At 32.2% G+C, this 16,429-nt stretch overlaps 1 protein-coding gene across 1 annotated transcript in view; it reads right to left on the reverse strand.

The window, feature by feature from the left end:
- rad51d (RAD51 paralog D) overlaps nt 1-16,429 on the reverse strand; it is a 32,079-nt gene that overhangs the window by 1,743 nt on the left and 13,907 nt on the right. Inside the window, exons 8-10 of the mRNA XM_076101425.1 lie at nt 15,112-15,182; nt 14,454-14,621; nt 13,475-13,600 (exon numbers count right to left, since the gene is read on the reverse strand). Coding sequence (XP_075957540.1) covers nt 13,505-13,600; nt 14,454-14,621; nt 15,112-15,182 — 335 coding nt within the window. The 3' untranslated portion in view covers nt 13,475-13,504. The remainder of the gene's footprint in view (nt 1-13,474; nt 13,601-14,453; nt 14,622-15,111; nt 15,183-16,429) is intronic.

Consider the following 16,429-nt stretch of genomic DNA (forward strand, 5'->3'; position numbering starts at 1 on the left):
AAAAAGTCATAGTATAGCATGTTGAAAAAAGTCATAAAAAAGTCATAGTATAGCATGTCGAAAAAAGTCATAGTATAGCATGTCGAAAAAAGTCATAGTATAGCATGTCGAAAAAAAGTCATAAAAAAGTCATAGTATCGCATGTCGAAAAAAGTCATAGTATAGCATGTTGAAAAAAGTCAGACAAAAGTCATAGTATAGCATGTTGAAAAAAGTCATAGTATAGCATGTTGAAAAAAGTCATAAAAAAGTCATAGTATCGCATGTCGAAAAAAGTCATAAAAAAGTCATAGTATAGCATGTTGGAAAAAGTCAGACAAAAGTCATAGTATAGCATGTTGAAAAAAGTCATAGTATAGCATGTCGAAAAAAGTCATAGTATAGCATGTTGAAAAAAGTCATAGTATAGCATGTCGAAAAAAGTCATAGTATAGCATGTCGAAAAAAGTCATAGTATAGCATGTCGAAAAAAGTCATAGTATAGCATGTCGAAAAAAGTCATAGTATAGCATGTCGAAAAAAGTCATAAAAAAAGTCATAGTATAGCATGTTGAAAAAAGTCATAAAAAAGTCATAGTATAGCATGTCGAAAAAAGTCATAAAAAAGTCATAGTATAGCATGTCGAAAAAAGTCATAGTATAGCATGTCGAAAAAAGTCATAGTATAGCATGTTGAAAAAAGTCATAAAAAAGTCATAGTATAGCATGTCGAAAAAAGTCATAGTATAGCATGTTGAAAAAAGTCATAGTATAGCATGTTGAAAAAAGTCAAAGTATAGCATGTCGAAAAAAGTCATAGTATAGCATGTTGAAAAAAGTCATAGTATAGCATGTCGAAAAAAGTCATAGTATAGCATGTTGAAAAAAGTCATAGTATAGCATGTTGAAAAAAGTCAGACAAAAGTCATAGTATATAGCATGTTGAAAAAAGTCATAGTATAGCATGTCGAAAAAAGTCATAGTATAGCATGTCGAAAAAAGTCATAGTATAGCATGTCGAAAAAAGTCATAAAAAAGTCATAGTATAGCATGTCGAAAAAAGTCATAGTATAGCATGTTGAAAAAAGTCATAGTATAGCATGTTGAAAAAAGTCATAAAAAAGTCATACTATAGCATGTTGAAAAAAGTCATAAAAAAGTCATAGTATCGCATGTCGAAAAAAGTCATAAAAAAGTCATAGTATAGCATGTTGAAAAAAGTCAGACAAAAGTCATAGTATAGCATGTTGAAAAAAGTCATAGTATAGCATGTTGAAAAAAGTCATAAAAAAGTCATAGTATCGCATTTCGAAAAAAGTCATAAAAAAGTCATAGTATAGCATGTTGAAAAAAGTCATAGTATAGCATGTCGAAAAAAGTCATAGTATAGCATGTCGAAAAAAGTCATAGTATAGCATGTTGAAAAAAGTCATAGTATAGCATGTCGAAAAAAGTCATAGTATAGCATGTCGAAAAAAGTCATAGTATAGCATGTTGAAAAAAGTCATAGTATAGCATGTTGAAAAAAGTCATAGTATAGCATGTTGAAAAAAGTCATAGTATAGCATGTCGAAAAAAGTCATAAAAAAAGTCATAGTATAGCATGTTGAAAAAAGTCATAAAAAAGTCATAGTATAGCATGTCGAAAAAAGTCATAGTATAGCATGTTGAAAAAAGTCATAAAAAAGTCATAGTATAGCATGTCGAAAAAAGTCATAGTATAGCATGTCGAAAAAAGTCATAGTATAGCATGTCGAAAAAAGTCATAGTATAGCATGTCGAAAAAAGTCATAGTATAGCATGTCGAAAAAAGTCATAGTATAGCATGTTGAAAAAAGTCATAGTATAGCATGTTGAAAAAAGTCATAGTATAGCATGTCGAAAAAAGTCATAGTATAGCATGTCGAAAAAAGTCATAGTATAGCATGTCGAAAAAAGTCATAAAAAAGTCATAGTATAGCATGTCGAAAAAAGTCATAGTATAGCATGTCGAAAAAAGTCATAGTATAGCATGTTGAAAAAAGTCAGACAAAAGTCATAGTATAGCATGTTGAAAAAAGTCATAGTATAGCATGTCGAAAAAAGTCATAGTATAGCATGTCGAAAAAAGTCATAGTATAGCATGTCGAAAAAAAGTCATAAAAAAGTCATAGTATAGCATGTTGAAAAAAGTCATAAAAAAGTCATAGTATCGCATGTCGAAAAAAGTCATAAAAAAGTCATAGTATAGCATGTTGAAAAAAGTCAGACAAAAGTCATAGTATAGCATGTTGAAAAAAGTCATAGTATAGCATGTTGAAAAAAGTCATAAAAAAGTCATAGTATCGCATGTCGAAAAAAGTCATAAAAAAGTCATAGTATAGCATGTTGGAAAAAGTCAGACAAAAGTCATAGTATAGCATGTTGAAAAAAGTCATAGTATAGCATGTCGAAAAAAGTCATAGTATAGCATGTTGAAAAAAGTCATAGTATAGCATGTCGAAAAAAGTCATAGTATAGCATGTCGAAAAAAGTCATAGTATAGCATGTCGAAAAAAGTCATAGTATAGCATGTTGAAAAAAGTCATAGTATAGCATGTTGAAAAAAGTCATAGTATAGCATGTTGAAAAAAGTCATAGTATAGCATGTCGAAAAAAGTCATAGTATAGCATGTCGAAAAAAGTCATAGTATAGCATGTCGAAAAAAGTCATAAAAAAAGTCATAGTATAGCATGTTGAAAAAAGTCATAAAAAAGTCATAGTATAGCATGTCGAAAAAAGTCATAAAAAAGTCATAGTATCGCATTTCGAAAAAAGTCATAAAAAAGTCATAGTATAGCATGTTGAAAAAAGTCATAGTATAGCATGTCGAAAAAAGTCATAGTATAGCATGTCGAAAAAAGTCATAGTATAGCATGTTGAAAAAAGTCATAGTATAGCATGTCGAAAAAAGTCATAGTATAGCATGTCGAAAAAAGTCATAGTATAGCATGTTGAAAAAAGTCATAGTATAGCATGTTGAAAAAAGTCATAGTATAGCATGTTGAAAAAAGTCATAGTATAGCATGTCGAAAAAAGTCATAAAAAAAGTCATAGTATAGCATGTTGAAAAAAGTCATAAAAAAGTCATAGTATAGCATGTCGAAAAAAGTCATAGTATAGCATGTTGAAAAAAGTCATAAAAAAGTCATAGTATAGCATGTCGAAAAAAGTCATAGTATAGCATGTCGAAAAAAGTCATAGTATAGCATGTCGAAAAAAGTCATAGTATAGCATGTCGAAAAAAGTCATAGTATAGCATGTCGAAAAAAGTCATAGTATAGCATGTTGAAAAAAGTCATAGTATAGCATGTTGAAAAAAGTCATAGTATAGCATGTCGAAAAAAGTCATAGTATAGCATGTCGAAAAAAGTCATAGTATAGCATGTCGAAAAAAGTCATAAAAAAGTCATAGTATAGCATGTCGAAAAAAGTCATAGTATAGCATGTCGAAAAAAGTCATAGTATAGCATGTTGAAAAAAGTCAGACAAAAGTCATAGTATAGCATGTTGAAAAAAGTCATAGTATAGCATGTCGAAAAAAGTCATAGTATAGCATGTCGAAAAAAGTCATAGTATAGCATGTCGAAAAAAAGTCATAAAAAAGTCATAGTATAGCATGTTGAAAAAAGTCATAAAAAAGTCATAGTATCGCATGTCGAAAAAAGTCATAAAAAAGTCATAGTATAGCATGTTGAAAAAAGTCAGACAAAAGTCATAGTATAGCATGTTGAAAAAAGTCATAGTATAGCATGTTGAAAAAAGTCATAAAAAAGTCATAGTATCGCATGTCGAAAAAAGTCATAAAAAAGTCATAGTATAGCATGTTGGAAAAAGTCAGACAAAAGTCATAGTATAGCATGTTGAAAAAAGTCATAGTATAGCATGTCGAAAAAAGTCATAGTATAGCATGTTGAAAAAAGTCATAGTATAGCATGTCGAAAAAAGTCATAGTATAGCATGTCGAAAAAAGTCATAGTATAGCATGTCGAAAAAAGTCATAGTATAGCATGTTGAAAAAAGTCATAGTATAGCATGTTGAAAAAAGTCATAGTATAGCATGTTGAAAAAAGTCATAGTATAGCATGTCGAAAAAAGTCATAGTATAGCATGTCGAAAAAAGTCATAGTATAGCATGTCGAAAAAAGTCATAAAAAAAGTCATAGTATAGCATGTTGAAAAAAGTCATAAAAAAGTCATAGTATAGCATGTCGAAAAAAGTCATAGTATAGCATGTTGAAAAAAGTCATAAAAAAGTCATAGTATAGCATGTCGAAAAAAGTCATAGTATAGCATGTCGAAAAAAGTCATAGTATAGCATGTTGAAAAAAGTCATAGTATAGCATGTTGAAAAAAGTCAAAGTATAGCATGTCGAAAAAAGTCATAGTATAGCATGTTGAAAAAAGTCATAGTATAGCATGTCGAAAAAAGTCATAGTATAGCATGTTGAAAAAAGTCATAGTATAGCATGTTGAAAAAAGTCAGACAAAAGTCATAGTATATAGCATGTTGAAAAAAGTCATAGTATAGCATGTCGAAAAAAGTCATAGTATAGCATGTCGAAAAAAGTCATAGTATAGCATGTCGAAAAAAGTCATAAAAAAGTCATAGTATAGCATGTCGAAAAAAGTCATAGTATAGCATGTTGAAAAAAGTCATAGTATAGCATGTTGAAAAAAGTCATAAAAAAGTCATACTATAGCATGTTGAAAAAAGTCATAAAAAAGTCATAGTATCGCATGTCGAAAAAAGTCATAAAAAAGTCATAGTATAGCATGTTGAAAAAAGTCAGACAAAAGTCATAGTATAGCATGTTGAAAAAAGTCATAGTATAGCATGTTGAAAAAAGTCATAAAAAAGTCATAGTATCGCATGTCGAAAAAAGTCATAAAAAAGTCATAGTATAGCATGTTGAAAAAAGTCATAGTATAGCATGTCGAAAAAAGTCATAGTATAGCATGTCGAAAAAAGTCATAGTATAGCATGTCGAAAAAAGTCATAGTATAGCATGTTGAAAAAAGTCATAGTATAGCATGTCGAAAAAAGTCATAGTATAGCATGTCGAAAAAAGTCATAGTATAGCATGTTGAAAAAAGTCATAGTATAGCATGTTGAAAAAAGTCATAGTATAGCATGTTGAAAAAAGTCATAGTATAGCATGTCGAAAAAAGTCATAAAAAAAGTCATAGTATAGCATGTTGAAAAAAGTCATAAAAAAGTCATAGTATAGCATGTCGAAAAAAGTCATAGTATAGCATGTTGAAAAAAGTCATAAAAAAGTCATAGTATAGCATGTCGAAAAAAGTCATAGTATAGCATGTCGAAAAAAGTCATAGTATAGCATGTCGAAAAAAGTCATAGTATAGCATGTCGAAAAAAGTCATAGTATAGCATGTCGAAAAAAGTCATAGTATAGCATGTTGAAAAAAGTCATAGTATAGCATGTTGAAAAAAGTCATAGTATAGCATGTCGAAAAAAGTCATAGTATAGCATGTCGAAAAAAGTCATAGTATAGCATGTCGAAAAAAGTCATAAAAAAGTCATAGTATAGCATGTCGAAAAAAGTCATAGTATAGCATGTTGAAAAAAGTCATAGTATAGCATGTTGAAAAAAGTCAGACAAAAGTCATAGTATAGCATGTTGAAAAAAGTCATAGTATAGCATGTCGAAAAAAGTCATAGTATAGCATGTTGAAAAAAGTCATAGTATAGCATGTCGAAAAAAGTCATAGTATGGCATGTCGAAAAAAGTCATAGTATAGCATGTTGAAAAAAGTCATAGTATAGCATGTTGAAAAAAGTCATAGTATAGCATGTCGAAAAAAGTCATAGTATAGCATGTTGAAAAAAGTCATAGTATAGCATGTCGAAAAAAGTCATAGTATAGCATGTCGAAAAAAGTCATAGTATAGCATGTCGAAAAAAGTCATAGTATAGCATGTTGAAAAAAGTCATAGTATAGCATGTTGAAAAAAGTCAGACAAAAGTCATAGTATAGCATGTTGAAAAAAGTCATAGTATAGCATGTCGAAAAAAGTCATAGTATAGCATGTTGAAAAAAGTCATAGTATAGCATGTCGAAAAAAGTCATAGTATAGCATGTCGAAAAAAGTCATAGTATAGCATGTTGAAAAAAGTCATAGTATAGCATGTTGAAAAAAGTCATAGTATAGCATGTTGAAAAAAGTCATAGTATAGCATGTCGAAAAAAGTCATAAAAAAAGTCATAGTATAGCATGTTGAAAAAAGTCATAAAAAAGTCATAGTATAGCATGTCGAAAAAAGTCATAGTATAGCATGTTGAAAAAAGTCATAAAAAAGTCATAGTATCGCATGTCGAAAAAAGTCATAAAAAAGTCATAGTATAGCATGTCGAAAAAAGTCATAGTATAGCATGTCGAAAAAAGTCATAGTATAGCATGTCGAAAAAAGTCATAGTATAGCATGTCGAAAAAAGTCATAGTATAGCATGTCGAAAAAAGTCATAGTATAGCATGTCGAAAAAAGTCATAGTATAGCATGTCGAAAAAAGTCATAGTATAGCATGTTGAAAAAAGTCATAGTATAGCATGTTGAAAAAAGTCATAAAAAAGTCATAGTATCGCATGTCGAAAAAAGTCATAAAAAAGTCATAGTATAGCATGTTGGAAAAAGTCAGACAAAAGTCATAGTATAGCATGTTGAAAAAAGTCATAGTATAGCATGTCGAAAAAAGTCATAGTATAGCATGTTGAAAAAAGTCATAAAAAAGTCATAGTATCGCATGTCGAAAAAAGTCATAAAAAAGTCATAGTATAGCATGTTGGAAAAAGTCAGACAAAAGTCATAGTATAGCATGTTGAAAAAAGTCATAGTATAGCATGTCGAAAAAAGTCATAGTATAGCATGTCGAAAAAAGTCATAGTATAGCATGTCGAAAAAAGTCATAGTATAGCATGTCGAAAAAAGTCATAGTATAGCATGTCGAAAAAAGTCATAGTATAGCATGTCGAAAAAAGTCATAGTATAGCATGTCGAAAAAAGTCATAGTATAGCATGTTGAAAAAAGTCATAGTATAGCATGTTGAAAAAAGTCATAGTATAGCATGTCGAAAAAAGTCATAGTATAGCATGTCGAAAAAAGTCATAGTATAGCATGTTGAAAAAAGTCATAAAAAAGTCATACTATAGCATGTTGAAAAAAGTCATAAAAAAGTCATAGTATCGCATGTCGAAAAAAGTCATAAAAAAGTCATAGTATAGCATGTTGAAAAAAGTCAGACAAAAGTCATAGTATAGCATGTTGAAAAAAGTCATAGTATAGCATGTCGAAAAAAGTCATAAAAAAGTCATAGTATCGCATGTCGAAAAAAGTCATAGTATAGCATGTCGAAAAAAGTCATAGTATAGCATGTCGAAAAAAGTCATAGTATAGCATGTTGAAAAAAGTCATAGTATAGCATGTTGAAAAAAGTCATAGTATAGCATGTCGAAAAAAGTCATAGTATAGCATGTTGAAAAAAGTCATAGTATAGCATGTCGAAAAAAGTCATAGTATAGCATGTCGAAAAAAGTCATAGTATAGCATGTTGAAAAAAGTCATAGTATAGCATGTCGAAAAAAGTCATAGTATAGCATGTTGAAAAAAGTCATAGTATAGCATGTTGAAAAAAGTCAGACAAAAGTCATAGTATAGCATGTTGAAAAAAGTCATAGTATAGCATGTCGAAAAAAGTCATAGTATAGCATGTTGAAAAAAGTCATAGTATAGCATGTCGAAAAAAGTCATAGTATGGCATGTCGAAAAAAGTCATAGTATAGCATGTTGAAAAAAGTCATAGTATAGCATGTTGAAAAAAGTCATAGTATAGCATGTCGAAAAAAGTCATAGTATAGCATGTTGAAAAAAGTCATAGTATAGCATGTCGAAAAAAGTCATAGTATAGCATGTCGAAAAAAGTCATAGTATAGCATGTCGAAAAAAGTCATAGTATAGCATGTTGAAAAAAGTCATAGTATAGCATGTTGAAAAAAGTCAGACAAAAGTCATAGTATAGCATGTTGAAAAAAGTCATAGTATAGCATGTCGAAAAAAGTCATAGTATAGCATGTTGAAAAAAGTCATAGTATAGCATGTCGAAAAAAGTCATAGTATAGCATGTCGAAAAAAGTCATAGTATAGCATGTTGAAAAAAGTCATAGTATAGCATGTTGAAAAAAGTCATAGTATAGCATGTTGAAAAAAGTCATAGTATAGCATGTCGAAAAAAGTCATAAAAAAAGTCATAGTATAGCATGTTGAAAAAAGTCATAAAAAAGTCATAGTATAGCATGTCGAAAAAAGTCATAGTATAGCATGTTGAAAAAAGTCATAAAAAAGTCATAGTATAGCATGTCGAAAAAAGTCATAGTATAGCATGTCGAAAAAAGTCATAGTATAGCATGTCGAAAAAAGTCATAGTATAGCATGTCGAAAAAAGTCATAGTATAGCATGTTGAAAAAAGTCATAGTATAGCATGTTGAAAAAAGTCATAGTATAGCATGTTGAAAAAAGTCATAGTATAGCATGTCGAAAAAAGTCATAGTATAGCATGTCGAAAAAAGTCATAGTATAGCATGTCGAAAAAAGTCATAAAAAAAGTCATAGTATAGCATGTTGAAAAAAGTCATAAAAAAGTCATAGTATAGCATGTCGAAAAAAGTCATAGTATAGCATGTTGAAAAAAGTCATAAAAAAGTCATAGTATAGCATGTCGAAAAAAGTCATAGTATAGCATGTCGAAAAAAGTCATAGTATAGCATGTTGAAAAAAGTCATAGTATAGCATGTTGAAAAAAGTCATAGTATAGCATGTCGAAAAAAGTCATAGTATAGCATGTTGAAAAAAGTCATAGTATAGCATGTCGAAAAAAGTCATAGTATAGCATGTTGAAAAAAGTCATAGTATAGCATGTTGAAAAAAGTCAGACAAAAGTCATAGTATAGCATGTTGAAAAAAGTCATAGTATAGCATGTCGAAAAAAGTCATAGTATAGCATGTTGAAAAAAGTCATAGTATAGCATGTCGAAAAAAGTCATAGTATAGCATGTCGAAAAAAGTCATAGTATAGCATGTTGAAAAAAGTCATAGTATAGCATGTTGAAAAAAGTCATAGTATAGCATGTCGAAAAAAGTCATAGTATAGCATGTTGAAAAAAGTCATAGTATAGCATGTCGAAAAAAGTCATAGTATAGCATGTCGAAAAAAGTCATAGTATAGCATGTCGAAAAAAGTCATAAAAAAAGTCATAGTATAGCATGTTGAAAAAAGTCATAAAAAAGTCATAGTATAGCATGTCAAAAAAAGTCATAGTATAGCATGTTGAAAAAAGTCATAAAAAAGTCATAGTATAGCATGTCGAAAAAAGTCATAGTATAGCATGTCGAAAAAAGTCATAGTATAGCATGTTGAAAAAAGTCATAGTATAGCATGTTGAAAAAAGTCATAGTATAGCATGTTGAAAAAAGTCATAGTATAGCATGTCGAAAAAAGTCATAGTATAGCATGTTGAAAAAAGTCATAGTATAGCATGTCGAAAAAAGTCATAGTATAGCATGTTGAAAAAAGTCATAGTATAGCATGTTGAAAAAAGTCAGACAAAAGTCATAGTATAGCATGTTGAAAAAAGTCATAGTATAGCATGTCGAAAAAAGTCATAGTATAGCATGTTGAAAAAAGTCATAGTATAGCATGTCGAAAAAAGTCATAAAAAAAGTCATAGTATAGCATGTTGAAAAAAGTCATAAAAAAGTCATAGTATAGCATGTCGAAAAAAGTCATAGTATAGCATGTTGAAAAAAGTCATAAAAAAGTCATAGTATAGCATGTCGAAAAAAGTCATAGTATAGCATGTCGAAAAAAGTCATAGTATAGCATGTCGAAAAAAGTCATAGTATAGCATGTCGAAAAAAGTCATAGTATAGCATGTTGAAAAAAGTCATAGTATAGCATGTTGAAAAAAGTCATAGTATAGCATGTCGAAAAAAGTCATAGTATAGCATGTTGAAAAAAGTCATAGTATAGCATGTCGAAAAAAGTCATAGTATAGCATGTTGAAAAAAGTCATAGTATAGCATGTTGAAAAAAGTCATAAAAAAGTCATAGTATAGCATGTTGAAAAAAGTCATAAAAAAGTCATAGTATAGCATGTCGAAAAAAGTCATAGTATAGCATGTCGAAAAAAGTCATAGTATAGCATGTCGAAAAAAGTCATAGTATAGCATGTTGAAAAAAGTCATAGTATAGCATGTTGAAAAAAGTCAGACAAAAGTCATAGTATAGCATGTTGAAAAAAGTCATAGTATAGCATGTCGAAAAAAGTCATAGTATAGCATGTTGAAAAAAGTCATAGTATAGCATGTCGAAAAAAGTCATAGTATAGCATGTCGAAAAAAGTCATAGTATAGCATGTTGAAAAAAGTCATAGTATAGCATGTTGAAAAAAGTCATAGTATAGCATGTTGAAAAAAGTCATAGTATAGCATGTCGAAAAAAGTCATAAAAAAAGTCATAGTATAGCATGTTGAAAAAAGTCATAAAAAAGTCATAGTATAGCATGTCGAAAAAAGTCATAGTATAGCATGTTGAAAAAAGTCATAAAAAAGTCATAGTATAGCATGTCGAAAAAAGTCATAGTATAGCATGTCGAAAAAAGTCATAGTATAGCATGTCGAAAAAAGTCATAGTATAGCATGTCGAAAAAAGTCATAGTATAGCATGTTGAAAAAAGTCATAGTATAGCATGTTGAAAAAAGTCATAGTATAGCATGTTGAAAAAAGTCATAGTATAGCATGTCGAAAAAAGTCATAGTATAGCATGTCGAAAAAAGTCATAGTATAGCATGTCGAAAAAAGTCATAAAAAAAGTCATAGTATAGCATGTTGAAAAAAGTCATAAAAAAGTCATAGTATAGCATGTCGAAAAAAGTCATAGTATAGCATGTTGAAAAAAGTCATAAAAAAGTCATAGTATAGCATGTCGAAAAAAGTCATAGTATAGCATGTCGAAAAAAGTCATAGTATAGCATGTTGAAAAAAGTCATAGTATAGCATGTTGAAAAAAGTCATAGTATAGCATGTCGAAAAAAGTCATAGTATAGCATGTTGAAAAAAGTCATAGTATAGCATGTCGAAAAAAGTCATAGTATAGCATGTTGAAAAAAGTCATAGTATAGCATGTTGAAAAAAGTCAGACAAAAGTCATAGTATAGCATGTTGAAAAAAGTCATAGTATAGCATGTCGAAAAAAGTCATAGTATAGCATGTTGAAAAAAGTCATAGTATAGCATGTCGAAAAAAGTCATAGTATAGCATGTCGAAAAAAGTCATAGTATAGCATGTTGAAAAAAGTCATAGTATAGCATGTTGAAAAAAGTCATAGTATAGCATGTCGAAAAAAGTCATAGTATAGCATGTTGAAAAAAGTCATAGTATAGCATGTCGAAAAAAGTCATAGTATAGCATGTCGAAAAAAGTCATAGTATAGCATGTCGAAAAAAGTCATAAAAAAAGTCATAGTATAGCATGTTGAAAAAAGTCATAAAAAAGTCATAGTATAGCATGTCAAAAAAAGTCATAGTATAGCATGTTGAAAAAAGTCATAAAAAAGTCATAGTATAGCATGTCGAAAAAAGTCATAGTATAGCATGTCGAAAAAAGTCATAGTATAGCATGTTGAAAAAAGTCATAGTATAGCATGTTGAAAAAAGTCATAGTATAGCATGTCGAAAAAAGTCATAGTATAGCATGTTGAAAAAAGTCATAGTATAGCATGTCGAAAAAAGTCATAGTATAGCATGTTGAAAAAAGTCATAGTATAGCATGTTGAAAAAAGTCAGACAAAAGTCATAGTATAGCATGTTGAAAAAAGTCATAGTATAGCATGTCGAAAAAAGTCATAGTATAGCATGTTGAAAAAAGTCATAGTATAGCATGTCGAAAAAAGTCATAAAAAAAGTCATAGTATAGCATGTTGAAAAAAGTCATAAAAAAGTCATAGTATAGCATGTCGAAAAAAGTCATAGTATAGCATGTTGAAAAAAGTCATAAAAAAGTCATAGTATAGCATGTCGAAAAAAGTCATAGTATAGCATGTCGAAAAAAGTCATAGTATAGCATGTCGAAAAAAGTCATAGTATAGCATGTCGAAAAAAGTCATAGTATAGCATGTTGAAAAAAGTCATAGTATAGCATGTTGAAAAAAGTCATAGTATAGCATGTCGAAAAAAGTCATAGTATAGCATGTTGAAAAAAGTCATAGTATAGCATGTCGAAAAAAGTCATAGTATAGCATGTTGAAAAAAGTCATAGTATAGCATGTTGAAAAAAGTCATAAAAAAGTCATAGTATAGCATGTTGAAAAAAGTCATAAAAAAGTCATAGTATAGCATGTTGAAAAAAAGTCAGAAAAAAGTCATAGTATAGCATGTCGAAAAAAGTCATAAAAAAGTCATAGTATAGCATGTCGAAAAAAGTCAGACAAAAGTCATAATAAACAGTACATTTTACATGTGATGGGTTAGTGGTATGGATGCTATAAATTTCTTCCTGGCATTTGTCCAAAAACTTGCATTTCCCCATGTACTCGGTAGTTTAACACCCGGGCGTAACGAAACCTTTGCGCGACATCAAGCAGAAGTCGGTCCGGGTTGTCCTTTTTTCAGAGTTTGTCAAATCTGATTCCATAAATAAACACAGAATCACACTATTCACCGACACAATGAAAACATTCACGCAAACCTATTATAAATTTGGAAAATATACATAACGACAACGAGCTACAAAATTGAATACATCGGAAAGTGGCATTTGCATTTACAAGACTTTCCACTACTTTTTACTCCACAGCCTTTATCGTCGCTAAATAAATGTATCAACATTTAATACTTTTTAAGATCCTGATGTGACAAGCAGTTGTTGTTTTAGGAAGGCTTTCCTCCTCATTTCAGAACATTTCACTTTGAGTCTAGACTATGAGACTTCAATGAGATGCTGGGATGGTTTAACTGCAGCCCCCTGCATATGAATGGCTTTCAAGGAAAAATCTGATTAGCCTCTTCATCCCCAGGGGGCTTCAGGCTATGTGGTGGTTTAATTAAATGTTTGAATGTATTGAAGCTCTGAGGGGGCAAAAGCCACATGATCCTGCTTCCCCTGAAGAGCCTGAAAGATGCACAGAAGAAAGGACTTCCTCTACATTCCTCCCTCTTTAACGGGTAAAAAAAAGGCCTCTATGTCCATATAACCAGTCTATTATCTATGCACTCACACACAGAGGATACTACTAATACTATTACACATGATTCCACAGTTGACGGCAACAAACCAATGAGATCGTAGCACCGTTTTGATTGGAATAAAATGTTGCTATCATTGAAATATTTGCATAGTGCTGTGTAGTATAAAATAGAAACTTCAAACATGTTGTATATCCGGTGCAGAGACATTCATGTACCTTTGGGTAGAGACGTACAGTCGGCTCTCATCAGGAATCAGTCTCATCCCGCTTCCTCTTCCCTGAGGAGCCTTCTTTAGAGCGACTCCACCACTGCAAGTCAAACTCCTCTCTGATGTGACAAGGCTGCGAGGTGAAGCAGATGAGAGGGTTCATTTACTAGCTTTAGAATAAAGCACACACACAACTAGGTTGCAATATAAAACATGTTCATTCTGAATGTGCTTTATCAAAGGGCTTCTTTGGCTCGTCTGACAGACACTTTTGTAACTACAGAACAGAAAATGTATAATTAATGCCTTTTTTGACAGTTATTAATGGGAGAGGGGGGAAAAAGTAACAGACTGTAGAACAGTATTCAGCAATCATGGCAATTTTGTCCTGTTATCATTAATACTCGCTCAAAGTCCACTTATGTGTTTGCTATAAGTAGAAGCTTCTACTGTCTACTACTTATAGATGTGTTTATACATGATACAAAACGTACGTTTGTCTCTGTGAATTAAGGCCTTAACACTCTGTGGACATTACGAATTAATGACAAATGCCGAATACTCCCCGGCAATGCGAATTTGCACTTTTTCGACAAAAAGTTTGAATAGTTTTACAGGTAGAGGAACAACTACCAGGATCCTAGTGACAGCGTCTGTCAGTCTGTCTGAGCTACTGTCAGCGTTTCCTTTTAGCTAAATGCTCGGAGTGAATTTGAGTTTCCTCTAGTAAACATAAGGCAGTGAATATGTCTGGGGCTTTTATTGTGAAAGGTGAGAACAGAAGGATCTGGTCTGCGCTGCCCATGTCAAGGTTGAAATGGCAGTTGCCTCTCAACAATATAATGATGGTCCATTTAGAGTCATATAGACCATAAAGCAGGGCGGGGCTTACTGTGATTGACAGCTCGCTGTCTCTAAGTCACTTTCGTTCATTGGTTGTAAAAAAAGCCAAAAGATGGTGTGCGAGTCGGTGCTTCTGGTCGTACCTGTCTCGAGGACTTGATCAGCGTTGCAGAGCGAACACTTGAGTGGCTGATGTCCGCGGCCCTCTCTTCTCGCTCCAGCAGGATCCTGGTTCTGGGGATGTGACTCCACGACTCACCGAGGCCCGGCTGCACCTCCCCGCCGACACTTCTCGTGACGTGGTTTGTAACCTGCAGGCCCAGACCCCATCATGTCTCCTCTTTGGTTGGATTATCACAGCATTTTATCATTGTGTTTTATGGTTTAGTGTAGCTTGTGAGCGATAGTTCAAGCTTTGGAAGAGAAAAGATTGTCCTACTTTCATCAAAGGGAACCATGAAACAGCCGATCAAATTATCTTTATCTCACTTGAAATAACTCAATGATTTAAGGGGAAGTCTTCTTTGCTGCATGCTAATGTGATTAGTTCATATCTTACATTATTATAACCTCCAGTCACACACCTGCACTAACAAATGGATTGAATGTTTTTGAATCATGTAATTGTCAGCAACCTCTTGTTTTTAATCGTGAGTTGGTTTTCTTAGACTAAAGAAAGTTTACTTTTCATTCCAGGTCTCAAAGCAATAACGAGAGGAAGTGTCAAGTTTGTTCAGAGTTCAGAGGGACTCTGGAGATGCATCTTGCAGTCAGAGCAGTCAAGGACTGTGTCGTCCTTACCAGAGCAGCCACATTGAAGTCCTTTGCCATTGTCTTAAGAACTCCTGCCACTTGTATCATCAAGGACATGCCTGCAGGCAGAGGAAGGTTTGTTCATGTACAGAATATACAATGTCTCTCTCCGTGCAGTTCAACAGTCAGGCTACAGATATTGGTTTTTGGAGAGTCTTTAATGTTCTTACGGTTGACTCATTTTGTTTTCAGCAACGTTGGCAGCGCAGCTCTGGAGACGGCAATGTCGGTCCGTCCACGGCGTATTAGAGGGACGGCCATGAAGCCTTCATGAATTCTAATTACTTAGTTAATCACTGAAACATCTGCACAGAAATGCACTGCTGGTTTGGTTTTGTCGTGTTTTTCTTGTGTAGCAAAAGGTCTACAGCTGCATGTCGTTGTGCAGAGCTCGGCCGGTTCTTGTTGATCACGTGACAGATTGCTGTATTTGTGGTTTTGTCTTCCCTCCTGCTCCCGGCTTGTCCTGAAACACGGACCGAGGTCTCATTTGCTCACGCTTTGTGGGCGTGACTTTATCTGCCGTGTCATCACCATTCGTATCTTTACAACCAATATGTTTATCGTTAAATTGTTTACTCGAACGTTCTAGCTTCTTATTTCTGCTCTCTACGTGCTCCGGATGGATGCATTCAACTTTAAAATGTAAACTTTTCTTTTTAAGTGTTTAGAAAGTCAATGAGTAATCATGTTGAATAATATAATGTAATATACGTATATAATCAAGCAGCCCTAACAAGCAGCCACATATACTGAAAGGATTCCTTTTCTATTACCTGACATGACCACTTCATTTATGATTCACTACAAGATGATGGAATTAACTGAGCTGATGTCTTGGTCTTTAACCTCCGATCTGTAGAAACAGTCTTTTGTTTGGTCTGGTTTTCTATTGGAGCAGACCTGCTCCTGCTGTGTGGAGAACAAGAAAGTGCTTCAAGGAAAATGAACGATATCTGTCTTCTAACAAACGTCTCAGAGCTCAAGCTGAGGTTGCTCATGCGTTCATTCAATCATAGTTTAATCACACTTGAAACTTGTTCTACATAAACGAGTGGTGTTTGCTTAAAGTGGCTGTAAGATTTAACAAATCACCCCATGAATCAGCGAATCGGCTATTTTTGATTTTTTTCAGATACGGTTTAACTACGTATTTTGTCTTTTCACAGGTGTTCATGCAGGTTTATTTCAGATTTGAACCCTTTGAACCCGGCAGTATTGAGTGATTGTTTAATTAGATCACAGTTTAGGATCTTTCTATAAACCAATATTTTGCAATTAAGTTCATTTGGATTAACAACTTGAA

Source organism: Anarhichas minor, unplaced genomic scaffold (assembly GCF_050575085.1).
Source record: "Anarhichas minor isolate MPS153535 unplaced genomic scaffold, ASM5057508v1 ptg000027l, whole genome shotgun sequence".
Taxonomy (NCBI): domain Eukaryota; kingdom Metazoa; phylum Chordata; class Actinopteri; order Perciformes; family Anarhichadidae; genus Anarhichas; species Anarhichas minor.